At 47.0% G+C, this 26,920-nt stretch overlaps 1 protein-coding gene across 1 annotated transcript in view; it reads left to right on the top strand.

Annotated features, from left to right (window-relative positions):
* Positions 1–2,194: 2,194 nt before the first annotated feature.
* LOC147101649 (solute carrier family 53 member 1-like) overlaps positions 2,195–26,920 on the top strand; it is a 135,703-nt gene continuing 110,977 nt past the window's right edge. Inside the window, exons 1-2 of the mRNA XM_085965140.1 lie at positions 2,195–2,493; positions 9,846–9,897. Of these exons, the coding sequence (XP_085821266.1) occupies positions 2,425–2,493; positions 9,846–9,897 (121 nt within the window). The 5' untranslated portion in view covers positions 2,195–2,424. The remainder of the gene's footprint in view (positions 2,494–9,845; positions 9,898–26,920) is intronic.

Raw genomic sequence — 26,920 nt, 5'->3', positions numbered from 1 at the left:
TGCTCATCCGAAGCTTGATGTCAGATAAGCAATTGGATAGGACAGTGATGGTGTGGAATCAAGGGCAGTGGTGCAGAGATAGAGTAGGGGATCATTGGCATTCATATGGAACCTGATCCCATATTTGCGTTGATGTAACTGAGATACAGGATATAGATATGGAATGGGAAATGAAAACCATGGTGCTTGGGTGTGTTGTAGGTGGCCATTCAGGCACAGGAGGAGAAACCAACAGAGGAGATGTACTGATTGTATTGGGACAGGTAGGAATGCAACCATAGTATGGCGGTACCATAGAGATGGGTCATGGAGGAGAGGTGGTAGAGGAAGTTGGAATGTTAAACTGCATTGAAGGCTGTGGAGATATTGACCAGGGCAGGAAGAGATAGCACGTTCTGGCCGCAATCACACAGTTGTGTCATTGGTGATTTTGACCAGGAAGGAAACCAGCCTGGAGGGACTTCAATAAGGAGAGCTGGGAGATGTAAACATGGAGTGGCACGATGGTAATGCACTGGAGAACCTTAGAGTAGAAGGACAGATTGGAGATGGGTCAGTAGTTTGAGGGACAGATGTCAAGAGCAGGCTTTTTGAGAAAGAGTGTGACAACAGCAGCACGGTGGTGGTGAGGAATGAAGCCTGATGTTCCTCCACATACAACTGAATTGTCCTGGCCCCAAGTCACTAATGGAGACCAAAGCCCTCTTCATAAAACTGATCTGCTTCAAGAAGATGGTGGCATTTAGCCAAGTGGCTCTGTATCTCACAGCAGGGAGACAGAACTCAGTGCGGTTGTAAGATTATGACACGAAATCAGATACTAGAAATTGCTTCAGCCTCCCCTCTGCCCCCACCCCGCCCTGGCCTGTTCCCCAATGAGAGGAAGGGAGAAAAATAAGCTGCGGTTCTCAGAGGGGAGACATGGAGAAGTTTTTTAACACAGCCAGTTGTTATGATCTGCAATGCGTTGCCTGAACGGATGGTGGAAGCAGATTCAGTCGTAACTTTCAAAAGGGAACTGGATACATACTGGAAAAGGAAAATGTTCCAGGGCTACGGGAAAGGAGCAGGGGGAGTGTGACTAATTGGAGAGCTCTTTCAAAGAGCCGGCACAGGCACGATGGCAGTAGAGGCCAATTCATTAAATATATTCAAGACAGAGTTAGATATATTTCTTAAGGCTAAAGGGATCAAGGGATATGGGGAGAAAGCAGGGACAGGATGATCAGCCATGATCTCATTAAATGGCGGAACAGGCTCGAGGGGCCGAATGGCCTACTCCTGCTCCTATCTTCTATGTTTCTATGATGGGCCGAATGGCCTCCTTCTGTGCTGTGAATTCGGCAATGTTTTACCTGTTTATTGTGTATAAAACTGTATTTATTCCACGATGCTCCAAGACTGCTGGCAAAACAAAACCATGATTTCATTGGCTATCCTCCTCCTTTACCAGTCCTCCTCCTTTACCAGTTGCTTTACTTGTGGCCCTTTGTTGGCTATTGATTCTCCCGCGATGGGAGAGTTAATGCACCAGAGGGGTGGGTTTCCATGGGGACAATGGGGTCGAATTTCTGCCGGAGCTGCCCTGACCTCCCGCTATAACACTGGCGGAAGATCGGCAGAAAACCCCAGTGGTTCAGTCTACGCCGATTCTCCGATCCCGAAAGCTCCCAATTGTCCCAGCATCCACAGCCTTTGGGGGGGGCGGAGAGAGAACTCCAGATTTCCACTACCCTTAGTGTGAAAAAGTGCTGCCTGATTTCGCCCTAAATGGCCTTTAAGATTATGTCCCCCCTCCTTCTTGATTCCCCCCAGCGGAGGAAGTAGCTCTTCCCTATCTACTCCATGGATAGATCATTCTAAACTCCTCGGTCAGATCACCCCCCAATCTTCTATACTCAAGGGAACATAAGCCAAACTTATCCAACCTCTCCTCATAATTTAACCCACCAAGAAAATATTTGTGTTACAAAATACCAGGCTCGTGAATGGATGTGTTGCAAGTCATGATGGCAAATTTGTTAAAAATATATATTTTTTTAAATAAGTGAAGCCATGGTGAAAGTGATATTGGAACAGTGTGCAATAAAGTCTGGCTTTTTATGCTGTGTGGCTGGGCTGTGCTTATTCTCTCTCCCTCCCTCCCTCCCTGTCAGGGATGTGCTCAATTATTTATTGATGGGTAATGATCCTGTTACTGTTACCTAGACGCCTGGAGCCAGAGAAAGGTGTCAGGGATCTGCTCGAACTTAACCATAATTAATCATTGTGCAAAAAAACCCTCAATATATAGATATTGACTTTTATCTGGTCGTCGGTTTAAACGCGGAGAAGCTATAAGGCTGGTTTGATTGTTTCCACTTTTCCTTGGTCTCCTGGTATGTTTCCTTGGAAGGTCCTCAGTGTTGGGCGCGTTTCACAGCAATGAAGTTTGCTGAACATCTGTCGGCGCATCTAACGCCGGAATGGAGGAAACAGTACATCGAATACGAGGTGGGGGCTTAACGCTCGTATTATTTCATTAAACTGTCTCTAAACTAGATCGTAAACAGTGGCTTCGAGGCGAAACTCGTTTATTTCATTCTATCGATGAAAGTGAGGTGTGAAACTGCAGCGAGAAGGACTCGATGGCCAACACCTTAAAGTTGGGTCGCAAAATGTCGAGGCTCAGTCTGTGTGGGCGACCTGTTCAAATCAGACCCTTGCCTGTGTGCCCCGTTCAGACCTTTAACGGGAGTTTTTCTATATCAATAGTAACTTTATTTATTTTTAATTATCAGCAACGTCTTCTTAAAAGCTTCTTTACTTCGACAGTCGTTAGCCAATCTCTGGTAGATTTAATTATATCTTTTAAAAACAATTCATCATTTTTATTTTGTCGCGTGGGGTGGTGTTGAATCAATTGCCCACAGTAAGAGCTGGCATTCGGGGCAAGTGTGGAGCAGGATGAACGAGTGGAGATGCTAGGCTCAGATGGTAGGTCTGTTGTGTTAAAAGTCGGAAGGTTGTCCCAATCCCAGCACAATCTAAGCCAGTGCTCCAGTGCAGTGGGGTGCTGCATTGTAAGAGGTTTTGTTCCTCAGAGATGCTAAACCAGGTCTCCTCTGTTGGGTAGACTTTAAAGAGCCCATGGTTTTAAGCAAAACAGATCAGGGTGCTCTGGCCAATATTCGTCCCTCAACCTACACCCTCTTTAAAAAGCCAGATGAACTCGTCATTCATCTCATTGCTGTCTGTGGAATCTTGATGTGTGCAAAATGGCTGCTGTGTTTGCCTGCAATAACAAGAGCTGTTCGGAGGAAGAAGGGGAGGACCAACGGATGGACGGATGCCAGGCAGAGGTCAAAGGTGCTCTGTGCCCATCGCACCTTCAGGCAGAGGTGCGCATGCCTCCCTTTAGCAGAGGGCGAGTGTGTGTGGAGGCTCCCTATGACCAAAGGGAAACTGGGACAACAGACCAGCTGGCACAAACGAGACGTGTGAAGGCCTGACTCGCCATGGTGCTGAGTGTTTCCTGAGGAGCACCCCAATCACGGTTTCAGTCGTACACGGCCCACCATTCACACCGGCCCGCTTACCCAGGACAGCCGCCTATATTGGGGAAATGGCACTAACCGTTTGCCATCGCCATAGGCGTCAGTTACACAGGTGCCGCTTGAACCGTGTTAAGCAGGTCGGCTATTTTGGGCTGTGTGTGGGGGGGTCACCTTCCACCCGCCCTTCGACCTGCAGCACTGTTTTAATGCATTTTGCGCACCCCCCGATTTTAATCGCTCCACCATTGGCAGCCGCGCCTTCAGCCATCTTAGGCCCTCAGCTCTGGCATTCCCTCCCTAAACCTCTCTGCCTCTCCACCTCTCTCTTTTAAGACACTCCTTAGCACTTACTTCTTTCACCAAGCATTTGGTCACCTGTCCGAATATCTCCTTATGTGGCTCGGTGTCAAATTTTGTCTGATAATCGCTCCTGTGGAGCGCCGTGGGATGTTTTACTACGCTAAAGGCGCTGTATAAATGCAAGTTGCTGTTCTTTATTTGAATCACCCCCTCATTAATTGTTAATTCCTGAAACACATTCTCAAACCCAGCAGCGGTTCAGGAACTTTGAAATTAATCAGGGCAGTTCGAAGGCAACAATCGTCACAGTCTAACTGTTACTGTAACAGAAGCTGATGATTAAACGGACAAAGAAACAGATATAAATTTAGCAAATCCTCATTTCATTTTATTATTTAAATCCATAAAATTTAATTTTTATTACATAGAATTACATAGAATTTATAGCACAGAAACAGGCCATTCGGCCCAACTGGTCTATGCCAGTGTTGATGCTCCACACGAGCCTCCTGTCAGCATAACCTTTTATTTCTTTCTCCCTCTTGTACTTATCTAGCTTTCCCTTAAATGTATCTGTGCTATTTGCCTCACCCACTCCCTGTGGTCGCGAGTTCCACATTCTCATCATTCTCTGGGTAAAGAGGTTTCTCCTGAAATTCCTTATTGGATTTATTAGTGACTCTCTTATATTTATGGCATCTAGCCTTGAATCCCCTAGAAGTGGAAACATCTTCTCTACATCTAACCTATCAAACCCCTTCATAATTTTAAAGACCTCTGTTAGGTCACCTTCTCTTTCCTAGAGAAAAGAGGCCCAGCCTGTTCAGTTATCCAGATACTTTTAACCTCTCAGTTCTGGTAGCATCTTTGTAAACCTTTTATGCATCCTCTCCAGTGCCTCTATATCTTTTTTAGTAATATTCTACCCTACGTAAACTGCCCGTGTCCTAACTCGCACCAAGTCCCGTTCACCCATCACCCCTGTGCTCGCTGACCTACATTGGCTCCCGGTTAAGCAACGCATCGATTTCAAAATTCTCATCCTTGTTTTCAAATTCCTCCATGGCCTCGCCCCCTCCCTACTCTGTAATCTCCTCCAGCCACCCCCCCCCCCGAGATATCTGCGCTCCTCTAATTCTGCCCTCTTGAGCATCCCTGATTGTAATCGCTCAGCCTTTGGTGGCTGTGCCTTCTGTTGCCTGGGCCCTAAGCTATGGAATTCCCTGCCTAAACCTCTCCGCCTCGCTACCTCTCTTTCCTCCTTTAAGACGCTCCTTAAAACCTGCCTCTTTGACCAAGCTTTTGGTCACCTGCCCGAATTTCTCCTTATGTGGCTCGGTGTCAAATTTTTTGTCTTTTAATACTCCTGTGGAGCGCCTTGAGACGTTTTACGACATTAAAGGTGCTATATAAATACACGTTGTTGTTGAGACCAGAACTGTGCACAGTACTCCAAGTATGGTCTAACCAAGGTTCTATATAAGTTAAAAATAAAAACAGAAAGTGAAGGAAACACTCAGCAGGTCAGGCAGCATCAATGGAGAGAGAAACAGAGTTAGAGTATTCAGGTCAATGACCCTTCACCGGAACTCCTATATAAGTTTATTATTTTAAGTGGTTCCGCTGAGTGGAATTAAGACCATGACGCATGTTATTTTTGATGACATTAGGATGAGGAGGCAGCAGCAACTCAACCTTTTCCATTTACGGCTTTCCCCTCTTAGCGGACACTAACGGGGACTCCAGTGGATTAACCGTCCATCGCGTACAGCGAGCAAATCACGTTGGCGTGAACGTGCCCGCTGTATGCGGTCGGGACTGTACTGCATGAAAGAAGGCATGCCGGGTGACGTAAGAAAACTACTAGGCACTTGGTCTAAGCGTTAAACAAAGCTTTAATCAACTGTTTTACAACATGGAGGTCTAGTTGTGTCCTTCACTAGTTCCTGTTAAGAATGTCCTGCGCAAGCTGGGCCCGTGCCCGAGTATTTATACTCTCCCTGGACAGCGCCACCCACAGGCCGCTCAGTATTATTTCATAAGTCTTTCTTTCATGAATGACTGATTCATGTCACCGGGATGGTCAGCAGCCAGCGTAGACCTGATTGGCCACAACCGCCAAGATGCCACCTAATGTAACTGCAGGCTCTGTGGCCAGGAGATGCCCAGTAGCATCCGTGAAAGGCTTCTCGCTTTGGGGCAGCGGATGGGGGCCTGTTATCTATAAGTACAGCTCTCCTTTACAATTTGAAGCTGTAACATTGTCACATTAATGTCGGGTCCAGTCCAGACTTGATTACTTCCTGTTGGTGCAGACTCTAAGGTACCTCACCACAGTGGGACCACGTGTGAGCCCATTTAATGATGGACGCACGGAGATGTTTTCAGGAGCTGCCCTGTGTACAAGCCCTCTGATTCTCTTCCTCCCTGCGGGGTGTCATCTAGTTTCCCCCCTCATTTCCTCTCTAGTTGACAGCAGGAACCTGCCACGGGTCGAGCCATAGGACGGATCCCGCATGCGGTGCATTGGAGCACCACAGCCCTGCTCCACGCATACCGAAAGATCTTTAATGTTAAAATGATATTCCCTGCATCTTTCGTACCCCTGTTAAACTAATTGGAGCTCATCTCCCACTCACTTGTTAGCTGGTTACATAGAAAATACAGCACAGAAACAGGCCATTCGGCCCAACTGGTCCGTGCCAGTGTTTATGCTCCACATGAGCCTTCTCCCACCCCTCTTCATCTCATCCTATCAGCATATCCTTCTATTCCTTCCTCCCTCATGTGTTTATCTAGCTTCCCCTTAAATGCAACTCCGATATTCATCTCAACCACTCCCTGTGCTAGCGAGTTCCACATTCTCACTACTGTCTGGGTGAAGAAGTTTCTCCTGAATTCACTATTGCATGTATTAGTGACTATTTTATATTCATGGCCCCTAGTTTTGGTCTCCCCTTCCACCCAACCCCCCCCGCCCCACAAGTGGAAACATCTTCTCTACGTCGACCCTATTGAACCCGTTCATTGTCTTAAAGACCTCTATCGGGTCACCCCTCTGCCTTCTCTTTTCTTGAGGAAAGAGTCCCAGCCTGTTATTTAGGGACGCTTCGATGCCACGCAAACACTGTCCCTTTTTATTGAAACAATAGCTTTCAAATACCTGCTTTCGACACTTTTACGTATCTATTACAATTAAATGGATTGTAGACACACCAGGACGCAGCCAGTCACTCTAAGCAGGTGGCAGATCTGTGTGTAAAACACAAGGACACGCTCTCTGTTCTGTTTATCAGTGGGTGTAATGACGATTTAAGAAAATATTTGTATTAGATTTTTTTGCACGTGCCATGATACTGTCTTCCATGGTGATGCAATTACCAAGATGACCTTGCATGAATCCAAGGACTAATGCTGGGCTGGCTGGCAGCCATGGAGTTTGTCAGGGCCTGGGCCTACTTTGACGATGGAAGATTTAGACGAAGGTGGCCTTTCAACCCATTTGTTCTCACCCTTCTACAATACCGCGGGCATCGACTTCCCAATAGCCTTTTTGAATGTTCGCCTGAAGCAGTAAATGGGGCCTCAGTTTAACATCTCGTTCAAAGGGCAGCCCCTGAGACGCTTCAGTGGAACATCAGCCGAGATTATGCACTCGGGTCCCAGTGAGTTTGAACCCTCAACCTTCTGGCTAAGCGGGGAGCGTTCGACCCACTGGGTCAACCTGATGCTGATCATAGGGTGAAGCCCAAGGGGTTTGGCCGACATCCTCTGGCTGACAGGAGAGTATTCAGCATTAGAAATGGGAAGGTGCTACAGCAACTCAGAGATCAGAGAATCTTACAGCACAGAAGGAGGCCATTCGGCCCATCGTGCCTGTGCCGGCTCTTTGAGAGAGCGATCCCATTAGTCCCACCCCCCTGTTCTTTCCACATAGCCCTGCAAAATTTTCCTTATCAAGTATTTATCCAATTCCCTTTTGAAAGCTACTATTGAATCTGCTTCCACCGCCCTTTCAGGCAGTGCATTCTCGATCATAACCACTCACTGCTTAAAATAATTCCTCCTCTCCTCCCCACTGCTTCTATTGCCAATTATCTTCAATCTGTGTCCTCTGGTTACCGACCCTCCTGCCAGTGGAAACAGTGTCTCCTTATTTACTCTTATCAGAACCCTTCAGAATTTTGAACATCTCTATTAAATCTCCCCTTAACCTTTTCTGCTCTGAGGAGAACAATCCCAGTCTCTCCACAGAACTGAAGTCCCTCATCGCTGGTATCATTCGAGTAAATCTTCTCTGCTCCCTCTCCAAGGCCTTGACTTCCTACCATAATCAACATTTTTGTTAGAAAGAAAAGAAAGACTTGCATTTCTATAGCACCTTTCACGAACACCGGACGTCCCAAAGTGCTTTACAGCCAATGGAATACTTTTTCAAGTACAGTCACTATTGTAATGTGGGAAATGCAGCAGCCAATTTGTGCACAGCAAGCTCCCACAAACAGCAATGTGATGATGACCAGATAATCTGTTTTAGTGATGTTGATTGAGGGATAAACTATTGGCCAGGACGAACTCCCCTGCTCTTCTTCGAAATAGTGCCGTGGGATCTTTTATGTCCACCTGAGAGGGCAGACGAGGCCTCGGTTTAACGTCTTATCCAAAAGACGGCACCTCCGACAGTGCAGCGTTCCCCCAGCACTGCACTGGAGTGTCAGCCTAGATTTTTGTGCTCAAGTCCCTGGAGTGGGACTTGAACCCACAACCTTCACAACACAGAAGTGAGGGTGCTGCCAACTGAGCCACAGCTGACACAATGTTAAGGGCAATGTTACCTTATTTTCTCCCCCTTTTCAGGTTAGATCTCCCAAACAGTTTATAAAGCTCAGTGTACTCCAACTGTAGCATCGGACACCACCAGCGGTATGGAAAGAAAGACTTGCATTTCTATAGTGCCTTTCATGACCATCGGACATCTAAAAGCGCTTTACAGCCAATTAAGTACTTTTTGAAGTGTAGTTACTGTTGTAATTTGCGCACAGCATGCTCCCACAAACAGCAATGTGATAATGACCAGATAATCTGTTTTTAGTGATGTTGATTGAGGGATAAATATTAGCCCCAGGACACCAGGGAGAACTCCCCTGCTCTTCTTCAAAATAATGCCATGGGATCATTTACACCCACCTAAGAGAGCAGATGGTTTAACGTCTCATCCGAAAGACGGCGCCTCCGACAGTGCAGCACTCCCTCAGCGCTGCACCGGGAGTGTCAGCCTAGATTTCTGTGCTCAGTTCCCTGGAGTGGGACTGTGAACCCACAACCTTCGGAACCCTTCTTCTTAGGCAGTCCCTCGGAACCGAGGATGACTTGCTTCCACATTAAAAATGAGTTCGCAGGTGACTGATTAATCCAATGTGGGACCTACAGACTCTGTCACAGGTGGGGCAGACGGTGGTTGAAGGGGCGAGTAGGTGGGGTGCTTGGGTTGACGTGCGCTCCTTGTGCTGCCTGCGCTTGGCTTCCGCTTGCTCCCGGCGAAGAGACTCGAGGTGTTCGGCGCCTTCCCAGATGCTTCTCCTCCACTTTGTGCGGTCTTGGGGCCAGGGATTCCCAGGTGTCGGTGGGGATGTTACACTTTTTCAAGGAGGCTTTGAGGGTGTCCTTGAAGCGTTTCCTCTGCCCACCTGGGGCTGTCTTGCCGTGCCGGAGTTCCGAGTAGAGCGCTTGTTTTGGGAGCCTCGTATCGGGCATGCGGACAATGTGACCCATCCATCGGAACCACAAGTAGCTACACGCACAATACACCGCTAATTTAGCACGGTTATATTGGCCGTTCTTCCATCGGCGAGATACGATGAACCACATCACTCTTAAGGTAGAAACCTGCAGTATAACTGTTAGGGTTGGAGTGGCCTCAAGTGCCCCCTGCCTCACCCCACTCACGCCAAGGTTTGGGATGATACTGTGTGGATATATACTTATACTGTATATTTTTCTGTTGAACAGGCTCTGAAGAAGATGCTGCATGTGGCCCAGCACCAGGCCCCAATGCCAGAAGGTAAGATGCGATTGGTGTTACTATGTGATGGATCAGCAGCGTCCTCCATCACAGATGCAGCTTCCACCAGCCTGAATAGAATATCCTGACTCGCACCTGGCATTACGCCAGCTTCTGGTCACAGTCAGTAACCAGGGCATTCATATTTAATGCTGAAATATGATTTAATTTATATATAATGAAAGAGGGTTTAGCTTCAAGATGGTTCCAAAACCGAAACAGGTGCTGCAGTGTTTAATACGATTCAAAAGATTTTATTTCGATTTTGAATATTTATGGCATAGGATTGCACCGCACACTTTGAGATGTCTGTGGCACAAGCTCTGGAATTCTCTGCCTAAACCTCTCCGCCGCTCTCTCCTTTCCTTTAAGACCCTCCTTAAAAACCGACCTTTTTGACCAGGTTTTTGGTCACCTGTCCGAATGTGTCTCTTCTTTGGCTCGGTGTCAAATTTTTGCCTGATTGCGTTCCTGTGAAGCGCCTTGGGACGTTTTACTACGTTAAAGAAGTTTATATTAATGCAAATACAAAAAGAAAATACTGCAGATGCTGGAAATCTGAAATAAAAACAGAAAATGCTGGAGATACTCAGCAGGTCAGGCAGCATCTGTGAAGAGAGAAACAGAGTTAACGTTTCAGGTCGATGACCGAAACGTTAACTCTGTTTCTCTCTTCACAGATGCTGCCTGACCTGCTGAGTGTCTCCAGCATTTTCTGTTTTTATATAAATGCAAGTTGTTCCTGTTAAAGCTGCTATGTGAATGCAAGCTGTTGTTCTTCTTCTTACCTTGGCTTTCAATCATGTTGATGAAATATGGGTCAGTGATGAATAATTAAGCTTCTGAGTGTGTTCCTATCAGGCAATGGTGATGCTGGAGGATTTAATTAATAATCGTGTTGTACTCTGGTTGAAATATGAAATCATTCTTTCACATCAATAATTTAACAAGCAAAATGTTGTTCCACTTTCTGCAATTATACTTTCAAAGACATCTTTACACAACCGTAGAAAGGGTATTTAAAAGCGCACCGTGGGTTGTCAGTATGAGCTCGCCTGTAAGAGAGTTTGTGCAAGTAATATTTATTAATATGAAACTGAAACATTAAAGCTCAGTACAGGACAAGAGCTTGGACGATCTTTGAGTTGGGAGTTGGGAGGGAATACATTTTGCAAAAAAATTAAACATGTGGAGCTGCCTAATCGAGATTTTATTGTCTTAAATGGTGCGCTAACCATTTACAGCACCTCCCAAACCCGCGACCTCTACCACCTAGAAGGACAAGGGCAGCAGTCACATGGGAACACCACCAACTCCAAGTTCCCTGCCAAGTCACACACCATCCTGACTTGGAAGTATATCGCCATTCCTTCATCGTCGCTGGGTCAAAATCTTGGAACGAACTCCCCAACAGCACTGTGGGAGCACCTTCACCACACGGACTGCAGCGGTTCAAGCAGGCGACTCACCACCACCTTCTCAAGGGGCAACTAGGGATGGGCAATAAATGCTGGCCTTGCCGGCGACGCCCACATCCTGAGAATGATTTTTTTTTAAACTAGACCAAATGATACTCCATCATTTTACGTCAATGTTTTTGCAATGGTTCCGCAGCATTCATTATTCAGCTGATCACCCTGTTGAGTGTGGGCCTTTAGATGGCAGCAGTAAGCTACCTGGGATGTAGCTGCCGACATATTTCAAAAACCCTGACGGTGTTTTTCCAAGATCCATCTGCTTTCTTTTGGTGCCTGTGCAGTCCAGCAAGCGAGTAGAGGTCCAGCTTCAACCCCTTCCGATATAAAAAGCAGCTTCAGATATATCAATGGATCCTGACATAGGTTTGATGGCAGGCTGCAGCTCTGTTGGAAATAACACGTTGAATTTAAAAGGAAAATAAAGCCACAGCAAACGCTGGAAGTGCACAGCACATAGAACCAAAGCAGTTTTCAGCACAGAGGAGTACATTGGGCCCACTGTGTGTGTGTGTGTGGAACTATATGTTCTCAAAAATACTACAGGTAGACTATCCTTTATCCGAAAACCTCGGGACCAGCCGTGTTTCGGTTTTAGGAAAATTTCGGATTTCGGAAGGTGCGCGAAAACACTTCGGTTTTCAGAGGTAATTCGGTTTTCGGGAGTGCGGATAAAGGATACACTATCCCTTATCCAGCAGCGTCGGGTCATGCTTTGCGCCACTTTCGGCTTTCAGAGGTTTTCTGGTTTCGGATGTGCGGATAAAGGCTGGTACACTTACGCTGAGCGATTTCGGTTTTCAGAAGTGCGGAAAAATGCTACACTATCCCTTATCCAGCTAGGCCTGTAAGTCGTGCGCCACTCTGGTCATGTCGTGCGCACGACTTACGCTGACCGAAAAAACCTTCGGTTTTTAGAGGGTTTCGGTTTTCGGAAGTCCGGATAAAGGGTAGTCTACCTGTACAAGGAAAATAGTGGAATTAGAAAGAAGCTGTTTCAAACTTTGGGTCAGGGAGCATTTAGTTTATGTCAAATAATAAAGCCATTACAGTGTAACGCCTTCAAGCTAACTCACCTGACCAGATGCCTACTGATCGTTGCAACTGGACAATCAGGCCCGCATGGCCTGGGAGCAGACAGACATGGGAATTTGGGAGGCCAATTGAGAGCAGAGACTACAGGGTTGTGGGGCTTGGGATGAGGGTGGTCTGTGAAGCAAGTAGGCTTGGGAAACTTGGAGACCTAGGGAGTAGGCAGTCTAAGGAGCCGGGAGGCCAAAGGTTTAAGAAAGCCTGGGAGTCTGGAAGGACAAAGGACAGGGAGGCCTGGGAATTGGGAGGCTTGGAGAGTGGGCAGGCTGCGACAGGCAGGAGACATAGCCAGACTTTGCTTCGAATTTCCACCCTTCCCTCACCTTCACATCGTCCATCTCCGACTCTTCCCTTCTTCAACTTCTCTGTCTCCATTTACATAACAACATAAGACGTAGGAGCAGGAGTCGGTCATTCAGCCCCTCGAGCCTGCTCCGCCATTCAATAAGATCATGGCTGATCTGATCTTGGCCTCAACTCCACTTCCCAGCCCGCTCCCCATAACACTTGACTCCCTTACCATTTAAAAATCTGTCTATCTCCACCTTAAATATATTCACTGACTCCACCTCCACAGCTCTCTGGGGAGGAGAATTCCAAAGATTCACGACCCTCTGAGAGAAGAAATTCCTCCTCATTTCCGATTTAAATGGGCGACCCCTTATTCTGAAATTATGCCCCCTAGTTCTAGATTCCCCCACGAGGGGAATCATCCTCTCTGCATCTACCCTGTCGAGCCCCTTCAGAATCTTATATGTTTCAATAAGATCCCCTCTCATTCTTCTAAACTCCAATGAGTATAGGCCCAACCTGTTCAACCTTTCTTCATTAGACAACCCCTTCGTCTCCGGAATCAACCTCGTGAAACTTCTCTGAACTGCCTCCAATGCAAGTATATCCTTCCTTAAATAAGGAGACCAAAACTGTATGCAATACTCCAGGTGTGGTCTCACCAACGCCCTGTACAGTAGTAGCAAGACTTCCCTACTTTTATACTCATTCCATTTGCCTTCCTAATTACTTGCTGTACCTGCATGCTAACTTTTTGTGATTCATGTACAAGGACCCCCAGATCCCTCTGTACCTCAGCATTTTGTAATCTCTCCCCATTTAAATAATAATTTGCTTTTTTATTTTTCCTACCAAAGTGGATAATCACAGAATCACAGAAACCCCACAGTGCAGATAGAGGCCATTTCGGCCCATCGAGCCTGCACCGACACATATCCCACCCGATCCCCGTAACCCCTACACCAACACATATCCCACCCTATCCCCGTAACCCCACATATTTTAATCCCCCTAACACTAAGGGTCAATTTATCATAGCCAATCAACCTAACCTGCACATCTTTGGACTGTGGGAGGAAACCGGAGCACCCGGAGAAAACCCGGAGAAAACCCACGCAAACACGGGGAGAATGTGCAAACTCCACACAGACAGTCACCCGAGGCCGCATTTATCACATTATACTCCATCTGCCAGATTTTTGCCCACGCACTTAGCCTATCTATATCCCTTTGGAGATTCTTTGTGTCCTCCACACAATTTGCTTTCCCACCTACCTTTGTTTCATCAGCAAATTTGGCTACATTACACTCGGTCCCTTCATCCAAGTCATTAATATAGATTGTAAATAGTTGAGGCCCCGACACTGATCCCTGCGGCACCCCGCTAGTTACAGTTTGCCGACCTGAAAATGACCCATTTATCCCGACTCTCTGTTTCTGTTCGTTAGCCAATCCTCTATCCATGCTAATATATTACCTCAAACCCCGTGAGCTCTTATCTTGTGCAGTAACCTTTTATGACTTAGTTTTAGGGAATGAAGCTGGGCAGGTAGAAGGCGTATCAGTGGGGGAGCATTTTGGTGCTAGTGACCATAATTCTGTTAGATTTAAGGTAGTTATGGAAAAGGACAAGGATAGACCAGGAATAAAAATTCTAAATTGGGGAAAAGCAAACTTTGTTAAGCTCGGAGGGGATTTAGCCATAGTGGACTGGAAACAGCTACTTGAAGGTAAATCAGTGTCAGAGTAGTGGGAGGCATTCAAGGAGGAGATCTGGAGGGTTCCGACCAAACATGTGCCCTTAAAGAAAAAAGGTGGGACTAACAAATCTAGAGCCCCCTGGATGTCTAGAGACATACAGGGTAGGATAAAGAAAAAAAGGGAGGCGTATGACAGATACCGAGGGCTAAATACTCCAGAATCTTTAGTGGAGTACAGGAAGTGCAGGGGTGCAATTAAAAATCATATTAGGAAAGCAAAGAGAGAGCATGAAAAATTCTTGGCAAGTAAAATCAAGGAAACCCCAAAGATGTTTTATAAATATATTAAGAATAAGAGGATAACTAAAGAAAGGGTAGGGCCTATTAGAGATCATGAGGGTAATCTGTGTGTGGAGGCAGGAGACGTCGGTAGGGTTCTTAATTAATACTTTGCGTCTGTTTTCACAAAGGAGAGGGGCGAAGCCGACATTGCTATCGGGGGGGGAGGAGTGTGAAATATTAGATGAAATAAACATAGTGAGAGCAGAAGTATTAAGGGGTTTAGCAGCTTTAAAAGTGGATAAATCCCCAGGCCTGGATGAAATGTATCCCAGGCTGTTAAGCAAAGCAAAAGAGGAAATAGCAGAGGCCCTGATCATCATTTTTCAATCCTTTCTGGCTTCAGGTGAGGTGCTGCAGGACTGGAGGACTGCTAATGTGGTACCCTTGTTTAAAAAGGGAGAAAAGGATAGGCCGAGTAATTACAGGCTAGTCAGCCTAACCTCGGTGGTGGTGGGAAAATTATTGGAAAGAATTCTGAAGGACAGGATAAATCTTCATTTAGAAAGACACGGATTAATCAAGGAGAGTCAGCACGGATTTGTTAAGGGAAGGTCGTGTCTGACAAACTTGATTAAATTTTTTGAGGAGGTAACAAGGAGGGTGGATGAGGGTAGTGCATTTGATGTGGTGTGACGTAATAAAACTCACTACGCACTTGGTTCGAGTATAAAGCAAGGCTTTAATCAACTTGTTTCAAAACATGGAGGTCTAGTTATCTTTCACTAATTCCTGTTTACAAAATGTCCTGGGAAGCTGGGCCCACGCCCGAGTATTTATACTCCTTGGACGGCGCCACCAGCTGGCCGTCCAGTGTTATTTCATGAGTCTTTCTTCATGGATCATAAGATTCATAAAATGGTGTATATGGACTTTAGCAAGGCTTTTGATAAGGTTCCACATGGCAGACTGGTCACGAAGTTGAGAGCCCATGGGATCCAGGGCAAAGTGCCAAGTTGGATTCAAAACTGGCTCAGAGGCAGGAATCAGAGGGTAATGGTTGATGGGTGTTTTTGTGACTGGAAGGCTGTTTCCAGTGGGGTTCCGCAGGGCTCAGTATTAGGTCCCTTGATTTTTGTGGTATATATCAACGATTTTGACTTGAATATAGGGGGTATGATTAAGAAGTTTGCAAATGATACTAAGATCGGCTGTGTGGTTGACACTGAAGAAGGAAGCTGTAGAATGCAGGAAGATATCAATAAATTGGTCAGGTGGGCAGAACAGTGGCAAATGGAATTCAATCCGGAGAAGTGTGAGGTAATGCATTTGGGGAGGGCTAACAAGGAAAGGGAATACACATTAAATGGTAGGACACTGAGTAGTATAGAGGAACAAAGGGACCTTGGAGTACATGTCCACAGATCCCTGAAGGTAGCAGGCCAGGTAGATAAGATGGTTAAGAAGGCATACGGAATGCTTGCCTTTATTAGCCGTGACATAGAATACAAGAGCAGGGGGGTTATGCTTCAACTGTATAAAACACTAGTTAGGCCTCAGCTAGACTGGATAGGCTGGGTCTGTTTTCCTTGGAACAGAGGAGGCTGAGGGGAGGCCTTATTGAGGTGTATAAAATTATGAGGGGCATAGATAAAGTGGACTTATTTCCCTTAGCAGAGGGGTCAAAAACTGGGGGGTCACAGATTTAAAGTAATTGAGGGAAGGTTTAGAGGGGATTTGAGGGGAAATGTCTTCACCCAGAGGGTGGTGGGGGTCTGGAACTCACTGCCTGAAAGGGTGGTAGAGGCAGGAACCCTCACCACATTTAAAAAGTACTTGGATGTGCACTCGGGATGCTGTAACCTGCAGGGCTATGGACCAAGAGCTGGGAAGTGGGATTAGGCTGGATAGCTCTTTGTTGGCCGGCATGGACACGATGGGCCGAAATGGCCTCCTTCTGTGCTGTAACTTTCTATGATTCTATGATGTGGCACCTTATCAACAGCCTTCTGGAAATCCAAATACACGACATCTACTGGTTCCCCTTTATCCACCCTGCTCGTTACATCCTCAAAGAACTCCAGCAAATTTGTCAAACATGATTTCCCTTTCATAAAACCATGCTGACTCTACTTGACTATATTATGATTTTCTAAATGTCCTGCTACCACTTCCTTAATGATGGACTCCAGCATTTTCCCAATGACAGATGTTAGGCTAACTAGTCTATAGTTGCTTGCTTTCTGTCTCCCTGCTTTCTTAATAGTGTCCACCAGTTCCCACAGCAGCAACACATCGCCTGCCCTGCCATCTCTAATGTATTTAATTAATTAACTGTTTAAGTTTTGAACGTTTAGTTTTTAATCCCGGCTCTTAATTTAAACCAATGCCCAAGAAAAAGAGAAATACTGACCAACCAATTGCTTCCCTGCTTTCCTGTGACATCACATTTTGAATCTTTCTACTTCTTACCCTCCCAGGTCGGTTGGCGCTGCTCCGGGCTCGCTCTCTTTATACAGCTGCTCCGCTGTCTGCTCCGGGCTCGCTCTCTTTATACAGCCGCTCCCCTGTCTGCTCCGGGCTCGCTCTCTTTATACAGCCGCTCCGCTGTCTGCTCCGGGCTCGCTCTCTTTATACAGCCGCTCCGCTGTCTGCTCCAGGCTCGCTCTCTTTATACAGCTGCTCCGCTGTCTGCTCTGGGCTCGCTCTCTTTATACAGCTGCTCCGCTGTCTGCTCCGGGCTTGCTCTCTTTATACAGCCGCTCCGCTGTCTGCTCCAGGCTCGCTCTCTTTATACAGCTGCTCCGCTGTCTGCTCTGGGCTCGCTCTCTTTATACAGCCGCTCCGCTGTCTGCTCCGGGCTTGCTCTCTTTATACAGTCGCTCCGCTGTCTGCTCCAGGCTCGCTCTCTTTATACAGCCGCTCCGCTGTCTGCTCCCGCTCTTTTTAAGGGATGGGCTATCGATCAATATTGACTATAAGCCCACTGACTCCCACAGCTACCTGGACTACACTTCCTCCCACCCTGCTTTCTGTAAGGACTCTATTCCATTCTCACAGTTTCTCAGTCTCCATCGCCTCTGTTCTGACGATGCCACCTTCCATACCAGTGCTTCCAATATGTCTTCCTTTTTCCTCAACCGAGAATTCCCCATCACTGTGGTTGACAGGATCCTCGACCGTATCTGTTCCATTTCCCGCACTTCTGTTTTCAACCCTTCCCATCCCTCCCGGAACCACGATAGGGTTCCCCTTGTCCTTACCTTCCACCCCACCAGCCTCCATATTAAATGTGTCATCCTCCGCCATTTCTGCCAACTCCAAACACATTTTCCCCTCCCCTCCCCTTTCAGCATTCTGAAGGGACTGCTCCCTCCGCGACACCCTAGTCCACTCCTCAATCACCCCCAGCACCCCTTCCCCTTCCCACGGCACCTTCCCATGCAAGCGCAGGAGATGCAACACCTGCCCTTTTACCTCCTCCTTTCCCACTGTCCAGGGCCCCAAACACTCCCTCCAGGTGAATCAGCAATTTACTTGTACTTCTTGCAATCTAGTATACTGTATTCACTGCTCACGATGCGGTCTCCTCTACGTTGGGGAGACCAACCGCAGATTGGGTGACTGCTTTGCGGAACACCTCCGTTCAGTCCGTAAGGGTGACCCCGAGCTTCTGATCGCCTGTCACTTTAATTCTCTGCTCCACTCCCACTCTGACCTCTCCGTCCTCGGCCTCCTACACTGCTCCAATGAGGCTCAACGTAAGCTCGAGAAACGGCCCCTCATTTTTCGATCAGGCACTTTACAGCCTTCTGGACTCAACATTGAGTTCAACAATTTCAGATCAGAACCTCGGCCCCCATTTTTTCGGACAGCAGCTGTTGCTGATGATTTTGCTATCTTTTGTTTCTTTACTTGTCCCATTACCATTTCCTTTTGCTTTGTACTATCATCCCTTTTGTCTTTTAATCTCTCCTGCCTGCCTCCCTATCACAGACCTTCCCTTTTGTTCTTTCCTCCCCTCCCCCTTTCCCCGCCCCTGCACTTGCTTAAAATCTGTTACATCTCTAACTTTTTCCAGTTCTGACGAAGGGCCTTCGAGCTGAAATGTTAACTCTGTTTCTCTCTCCACAGATGCTGCCTGGTCTGCTGAGTATTTCCAGAATTTTCTGCTTTTATTTCAGATTTCCAGCATCCGCAGTATTCAGCTTTTGTAGACAGGCAGGAGGCCTGGACAGTGGGCAGGCCTGGACAGTGGGCAGGCCTGGACAGTGGGCAGGCCTGGACAGTGGGCAGGCCTGGATAGTGGGCAGACCTAGACAGTGGGCAGGCCTAGACTGTGGGCAGGCCTGGACAGTGGGCAGACCTGGACAGTGAGCAGACCTGGACTGTGGGCAGGCCTGGATAGTGGGCAGGCCTGGACAGTGGGCAGGCCTGGACAGTGGGCAGGCCTGGACAGTGGGCAGGCCTGGACAGTGGGCAGGCCTGGACAGTGGGCAGGCCTGGACAGTGGGCGGGCCTAGACAGTGGGCAGACCTGGATAGTGGGCAGACCTGGATAGTGGGCAGGCCTGGACAGTGGGCAGGCCTAGACTGTGGGCAGGCCTGGATAGTGGGCAGGCTTGGATAGGTGGGAGGCTGGAAGAGCAGGGAGGCCTGAACAGCATGGAGAGTAGCATTGTTTAAACAGATGAATATAAGTAGCTTCTGGAAAAGGTTACTTGAAAGCCGAGAATCTGGAGATATTTAAAATGTACCTGGGCTCCTGAGGCACAGTGCAACTCACCTGGATAAACCAGCAATCCAGCCTGAACAAACCAACTAAACCTGCACCTGGGACACGTTAGTTTTAGGTGGATGCGGTTTGTTTGTTTGAGTTACTCGCTTGTCTGAAGAAACTGCCTCACAAACATGACATCAATGGGAAATAGATCATCTTTTCCAGTATGTTGTCCTTGTTGCTCCTTTCATTCCAATTGTAAAACAATTAGTTGTCATTGGTCCATCTGGTAAATTTGCAGATGTTCTGCCCTTCCCCCAACCATAAGAATAATCCCCGTTACCTGCTAATTTTTCCTGTTTATTTAGTACAGTCACCTTGAGTATCGAATCAGGAAATCAACTCTGATGATTATCATTGCTTTCAGGATATCAGTATGGCAGCATCTCATAATGTACAACATCAATAAGCACAGTAGAGGGATTTCGGATTAATTCGCTGCGTTAGTGAGAAATGTCAATGCGGCACGTATCCATCTGCTCTCCTCTTCACAGAGAGTGATGAATGTTAATGTCCCTCTTCTCTTAGGCAGTCCCTCGGAACCGAGGATGACTTGCTTCCGCATTAAAAATGAGTTCTCAGGTGACTAATGAGTCCAATGCCGGACCTTAGTCTCTGTCACAGGTGGGGCAGACAGTGGTTGAAGGGGCGGGTGGGTGGGGTGCTTGGGTTGACGTGCGTTCCTTGCGCTGCTTGCGCTTGGCTTCCGCTTGCACCCGGCGAAGAGACTCGAGGCGTTCGGCGCCTTCCCGGCTGCTTCTCCTCCACTTTGTGCGGTCTTGGGCCAGGAATTCCCAGGTGTCGGTGGGGATGTTGCACTTTTTCAAAGAGGCTTTGAGGTGTCCTTGAAGCGTTTCCTCTGCCCACCTGGGGCTCTCTTGCTGTGTAACGCTGGTGGCCATCAACTCTCCTATTGATAGAGTGTGCTAAAAGTGTGTATCATTGATACCCATCAGCTCGCCTATAGTTTTTTGTTACATATAATTGCTAATTTACCAAGTGAAATGTTTAATTATAAGCCTCTCTTATATTCGGTACCATGCAGTACCAGTCACTACCCCAAGCAAAAAGGATGATGTATACCCAGATGTTTTCCTTTGCTGAACTAACTTATTTCCCAGCACTCCTTATCAAATGAGTAATTCTCTGAAACTTTAGGAACCAGTACACAATGGCGCATCTTTAATTAGGTTTACTGAAGTGATCAAACTGACCATTACTTTAAGTTTAGTCTTAAGTTCAACAGTTAAGTGGCCACTGCTTCTAAATGGACTTGTACTTCTTTGCTTAATAGGCAAAGGCTAAAGATTAACATCACAACAATATAATTTTAAAAAGGGAGTTGGACGGGTACTTGAGGAACTCACAGGGTTATGGACAATAAGCGGGGGTGTGGGACTAAACACAACTGCTCTTTCAAAGAGCCAGCACAGGCACAATGGGCCGAATGGCCTCCTCCTGTGCTGTAAGTTTCTATTACACCACAAAGAGAAATCAATGGTGGTATAACTTTAGCAGACTTCAGGACAGTCTGATGAAGCCTGTGGGAGTAGAGAATTAAACTTCTCTGCAGCACTGACTGAGGACGAAGCCAGCTTCAGCCCGGAGAGCAGCAGACTTGAACTGAAAAGAGATTAAAAAAACCTCAAGTCTCACAGACAGATAATGGGACATAGTCCTGTAACTGTGTACTGCTCCAAACTCGCTTCACGCTTGCTTTTCTCCTGTGCATTTAACAGTGGTACAATGCTCCCACAAGGAGTGGTTGAGGCGACGAGCATAGATACATTCAAGGGAAAGCTAGATAAGTACGTGAGGGAGAAAGGAATAGAAGGATATGCTGATAGGGTGGGATGAAGTAGGGTGGGCAGAAGTTCGTGTGGAGCATAAACACCGGCACAGACCAGTTGGGCCGAATGGCCTGTTTTTGTGCTGTGCACTCTATGTTACTCTGTGTAACAATGTTTCTGTGCTGTGCACTCTATATTACTCTGTGTAACAATGTTTCTGTGCTGTACATTCTATGTTACTCTGTGTAACAATGCTTCCTGTGAATTCATAAGTGTGAACTAAGCTGATGATACATTTAAAGCTACAGGATTGATTTCCCAATCGAATGCATACGAATTCAGACAAATAAATCAGCCTGAAAGTCTCGAGGCTACTCATCCATAATTTAAAATATAGAGCCAGTTTCCAAATACTGTACTAGTGAAGGCACAAAGGTTTTCCCAATCTCTAACATTGCTACTTTAAGTGACAGTACCACAGCTACACTATAACTCAGTAAGTAGAAAGGTTCCAAAATTTGATGAAACTGCATCTTTAGGCAATTCAAATCTGTTAAAATTAACAGAAACCATTAGTTATAACAACAGAAAATGCTGGAAAATCTCAGCAGGCCAGGCAACATCCGTGGAGAGAGAAATAGAGTCAACGTTTTGCTATCGAGAAACCATTAGTTGATTGATTGCGTTATCATTATCGTTAACTTTCGCTGTGTAACACAATCCCGACATTCCTTCTCTAGCCGTGAACTGATTAGGGCCTCTCGACATCTTACACTTGGCACCCTCTGTTGTGTTACTTGATTCTTCAATCTCTCATTCTCAGTTTCGAGATGGTCCCTTTCTACAGAAAGCACAAATAGAGCCGCCAGTCAAGCTAATCCAGCTGTTCGCTGCGCTTAACTCTTGCCCATAAACTCCTGTATTTCATTCTTCTTTAATTTATTAAACTGTGTTGCGCACTGTGTTCTAACTGATCAAGACTTGACAGGTTAGAAAGACAGAAGGACAGACAGAAGGACAGATAGACAGAATGAAAGACAAAGACTTGCATTTCTATAGCGCCTTTAAGTTCTCAGGACATCCCAAAGCGTTTTACAGCCAATGAAGTACTTTTGAAGTGTAGTCACTGTTGTAATGTAGGAAACGCGGCAGCCAATTTGTGCACAGCAAGCTCCCACGAACAGCAATGATTAATCACCAGATAATCTGTTTTTTTTAGTGATGTTGATTGAGGGATGAATATTGGCCAGGGCACCGGGGAGAACTCCCCTGCTCTTCTTCGAAATAGTGCCACAGGATCTTTTACGTCCACCTGAGAGGGCAAGACGGTTTAGTGTCTCATCCGAAAGATGGCGCCTCCGACAGCGCAGTATCCCCTCAGTTCGGCATTGAAGTGTCATCCTAGATTTTGTGCTCAAGTCTTTGGAGCTCAAGGCTTGAACCCACAACCTTGCGACTCAGATGAGAGTGCTTCCCACTGAGTCAGGTCAACATCGCAAAATGTCAGTGTGTAACACTGATACCCGTTAGCTCTCCTATTTATATAGTGTGCTGAATGTCACTGGGTCACAAAGGGTGGTGGAAATCTGAAACTCTCACCCCCAAAAAGCTGTTGAGGCTGGGGGGTCAATTGAAAATTTTAAAACTGAGTTTGATAGGTTTTTGTTAGGAAAAGGGTATTAAGGGTTATGGAACCAAGGAAGGTAAATGAAGTTAAGATACAGATCATCTATGATCCCAATTGAATGGGAGAACAGGCTGGAGGAGCTGAATGGCCTCCTCCTGTCCCTATGTCCCTATGGTACACTTCAGCTCTCCTAAACATATAGGGGGAAAAAATTGGGTGGCGCCCATTTAGCGCCCCGAAAAAGTTAGTGCCCCTCCGCCGTAAATTCAGAAATAGCGCCTCAAGCAGGAGATGGAGCGCGACTGGAAAGCGCTCCTGATTAAAGGGGAGGGACCTAGCGCTGTGCGCACCGGGGCCCTGCCGGACCACCGGGGAGCGGGGTGCTGTGAAAACAGCCCGGCACTCAAGAGGAGTGCCGGGCTGTGTGATGCCGGACAACACCCCGCATGCAAAAGGGAAAGGGGGCAGGTGCTGGCAGTCGGCCAAAAAAAATGGCCGCCCGACACCTGCCCTTTAAGTAGCGCCGCTGCCGCTCCAAAAATGCCCGCTGATCCTGTCGCGTATATTGTCTGGCGATAGGTCAGGGGGCGCAAGGGAAGTTTGTGGCCTGGGCGCAAGCAGGGCGCTGTGCACGGTGATGACGTCATCGCTGTCAGTGCCGTGGCGTGGGGCGCTACCGGATACCACCGCTGCTAACCTCCCGCTGAATTTTGCATGGGGCGTTAGCGGCGTCGCGCCCGGGCATTAGGGGATTTGCGTGTGATGAATGTAAGTGTGTAACACTGGTACTCATCACATAGCTGTCGCAAGCCATTTGCTATTATAATCTAGTTTCATTTCATTAATATTACACATCATGATAAAAAGAAAGATTTGCATTTCTATAGCGCCTTTCATGACCTCAGGAAGTCCCAAAGTGCTTTACAGCCAATGAAGTACTTTCGGGATGTAGTCACTGTTGTGAGGAAGGAAATGATACAGACAAAGAAAATAATTGTACAGAAAACTAAGCTCTCCCAAATACCATATCATCAAGAAATCAGCCCCAGGACTTAGTTCCTCCAGCATCCTTTTAACATTATCCATCTGGTGGATAATTGTGATAAAACATTATTTCACCCTCACTCTCAATTTGCGTAATCCAACAACTCCAGGGAACACATCCCTGAATTTTGGAATTCCAAATTCTACGGCCTAGAAATTCGGTGGACTGCGCCACCAGTTAGCGCCTAAAGAGGGCAGTCAGTGGCTTTAGTGCCACTGGGCACGCCTCCCGCGATATTTAGCGGGGCGCTAATGGCGGCGTTAGCCTGCTGCGCTGCGCCGCCACCGATGACGTCATCGGTGTGCACAGCGCCCCACTACCGCCCCGATCGCGATATTTCTTCGCACCCGCCTCTGTAACGCCGGTCGCAAATCGCGCCCGGTTCACGGGGCCTACCTGTGGCGGCAATGGCGCAAATTAAGGAGGAGGTGCGGGGCGGCCAATATTTCCGGTGGCCGCCTGTCAGCACCTCCGTCCCCAGCCTCCTGACCGCCCCCCCCCGGGCAGTGCCGGCTGTGTCCCGAGAGCCCGGCACTTCTCCTCGGTGCCGGGCTCTTTTGCCGGCACTCGCGATCGGTCATCGCGCTGGTGCAGGCCCCTCCCCCTTAAGAACGGGAGGAAGGCCTGCAGTACCGCAGCGCGCCGTGCCGCAGCGTGTGGCACTGCGGCACGTTGCGCTGCGATATTCAGTTTCAGCGCCCTAAGAGGGACGCGGTGCGCCTCGAGCAGCGCCCTGACTCCCTCTTGGGGCGTTCAAGATGAATTTCCGGCGGTCGCAACTGCTCCGAACGCAGCGGTAATTCCAGCGCCCAGGCGAGCTGGGCGCCCCGTTTACCCCTCCACCGAATTTCTCCCCCTACATCTCTTGGATAGGTACCAATGTGCAACTCTATCCTGATTGTTTCATTGGGTTTGTATGTAAAACTGCAGTTTCTCTATGGAGCATGTATCAGTGCCTTGATTAAAAAGTTCAAATCAGTAGTCATACAATATTTTCACACTCTCCTGAACCACGTTAAACATTTACTGTAAAGGTGTTGTCAGCGTGACTGAGCATGTCTGAGACCCATCTTTCAGTGCGCCTTCATCATGCATTCCACATGCTAGTTGCCTCAGGTGCAACATATCACATCTGCACACACACTGGTGCTCTCAAGATCATACCACATGTGACATCAAATACAAGCCATTCCTGCACTTTTTGGCTATTTATCAAAAAAAGATCGGGAGGTGTCTGGAAATATTTGCTTATAATTTTCATCTGCATGGTCCCCATGTTTCAGGTAGTAGCCAGGTTATAAAACACATTTCTCATTGTTCAGTATAGGCAAGGACACAACCATCTACAAGAGAAAGCTATCAATTAACTATTCTTAACCGCTCTTTCCCAACTTTCACTAGATTGTGAATTGATTCCCTTTGGTGGTTTGTTCCCAGTTGATTTTATGTTTCTCGTGCGTGCTCTCATACATCGCTTTTATTCTGACCCTGGTTCTGGTTATCACAACATTTGGCCATTATCGCCCATGATCACCGAGGGTGCTGATTTTAGACTCTGGTTGGTGGTGAAGTTCTCTTGCTCCTAGCTCATATCCTCTGTCCAATTAACACATACTATAATACAATCTTACCATATCATTTATACATTAGCCCTGGAGGATCCTTACTGTCCAAGAAACTATCTATATTGTCCTTGTCAATCATTTCTTTCACAGTCTGGTCCAACGCGTCATCAATACTTTCACTTTGGTTACTAAACCCTTCTTGAACTTCTTTAAAATATCACATCTGTTTCAATCAGTTCTCCATCCCCCCACCCCCCCACCCACTGAGTAATTTATGTCGGAGTTTGATAATGACACTGAATGGGTTAAAACTAGGACTTTGAGAGGCTAAGGCTTACTTTGCCTTGTCATCATGCTGTGACATTTCATGCTATTCTTCTGATGCCTGCCGAAAACAAGAAAATTATGAGCGTAAAACAAAACTTGAGAACTTAAGAATTAGGAGCAGGTGTAGGCCATACAGCCCCTCAAGCCTGCTCTGCCATTCAATAAGATCATGGTTGATCTTCTACCTCAACTCCACTTTCCTGCACTATCCCCATATCCCTTGATTCCCGTAGTGTCCAAAAATCTGTCGATCTCTGTCTTGCATATACTCAACAACTGAGCCTCCACAGCCCTTTGGGGTAGAGAATTCCAAAGATTCACAACCCCCTGAGTGAAGACATTTCTCCTCATCTCAGGCTTAAATGGCCGACCCTGTATCCTGAGACTATGCCCCCCAGTTCTAGACACTCCAGCCAGGGGAAACAATCTCTCAGCGTCTACTCTGTCAATCCCCCTCAGAATCTTATATGTTTCAATGAGATCACCTCTCATTCTTCTAAACTCCAGACAGTATAAGCCCAATCTACTCAATCTCTCCTCATAGGACAAACCCCCTCATCCCAGGAATCAATCTAGTGAACCTTCATTGCATCGCCTCTAAGGCAAGTATATCCTTCCTCAGATAAGGAGATCAAAACTGTGCAAGGTGCTCCAGGTGTGGTCTCGAGTCCTGAAACTTACAAAAAACTCTAATACAGCGTGATGTCTTGAAATTCAACTTTGCAACTGAGCAAAATGTTGATTAGTAAATATTCCAGCAGACCTGAAGATCTGATCTGAAATTCTTAATGACTGAATAGAGTACGGGGTTCTTGGCTGTGCAACCTTCGAGGGGTGGAGTCAGTTACCACGACAGCAGTTTCAGACCTGCTGTACAGAAATTTAAAGGAGCAAAGATTTGGAAGAGTTCGAATCGATTTAAAACCGAACATTACTTCCCTTAGTGAGTGGTCATTAACCGGGGGCATAGATTTAAAGTAGGTAGAAGGATTAGAGGGGAGTTGAGGAGAACTTTTTTCACCCAGAGGGTGGTGGGGGTCTGGAACTCACTGC

Source organism: Somniosus microcephalus, chromosome 23 (assembly GCF_052327205.1).
Source record: "Somniosus microcephalus isolate GS21.2 chromosome 23, FLI_Smic_1.0, whole genome shotgun sequence".
Taxonomy (NCBI): domain Eukaryota; kingdom Metazoa; phylum Chordata; class Chondrichthyes; order Squaliformes; family Somniosidae; genus Somniosus; species Somniosus microcephalus.
Note: the sequence above shows the minus strand (reverse complement) of the source record. Positions and strands in the feature narration are given on the sequence as shown.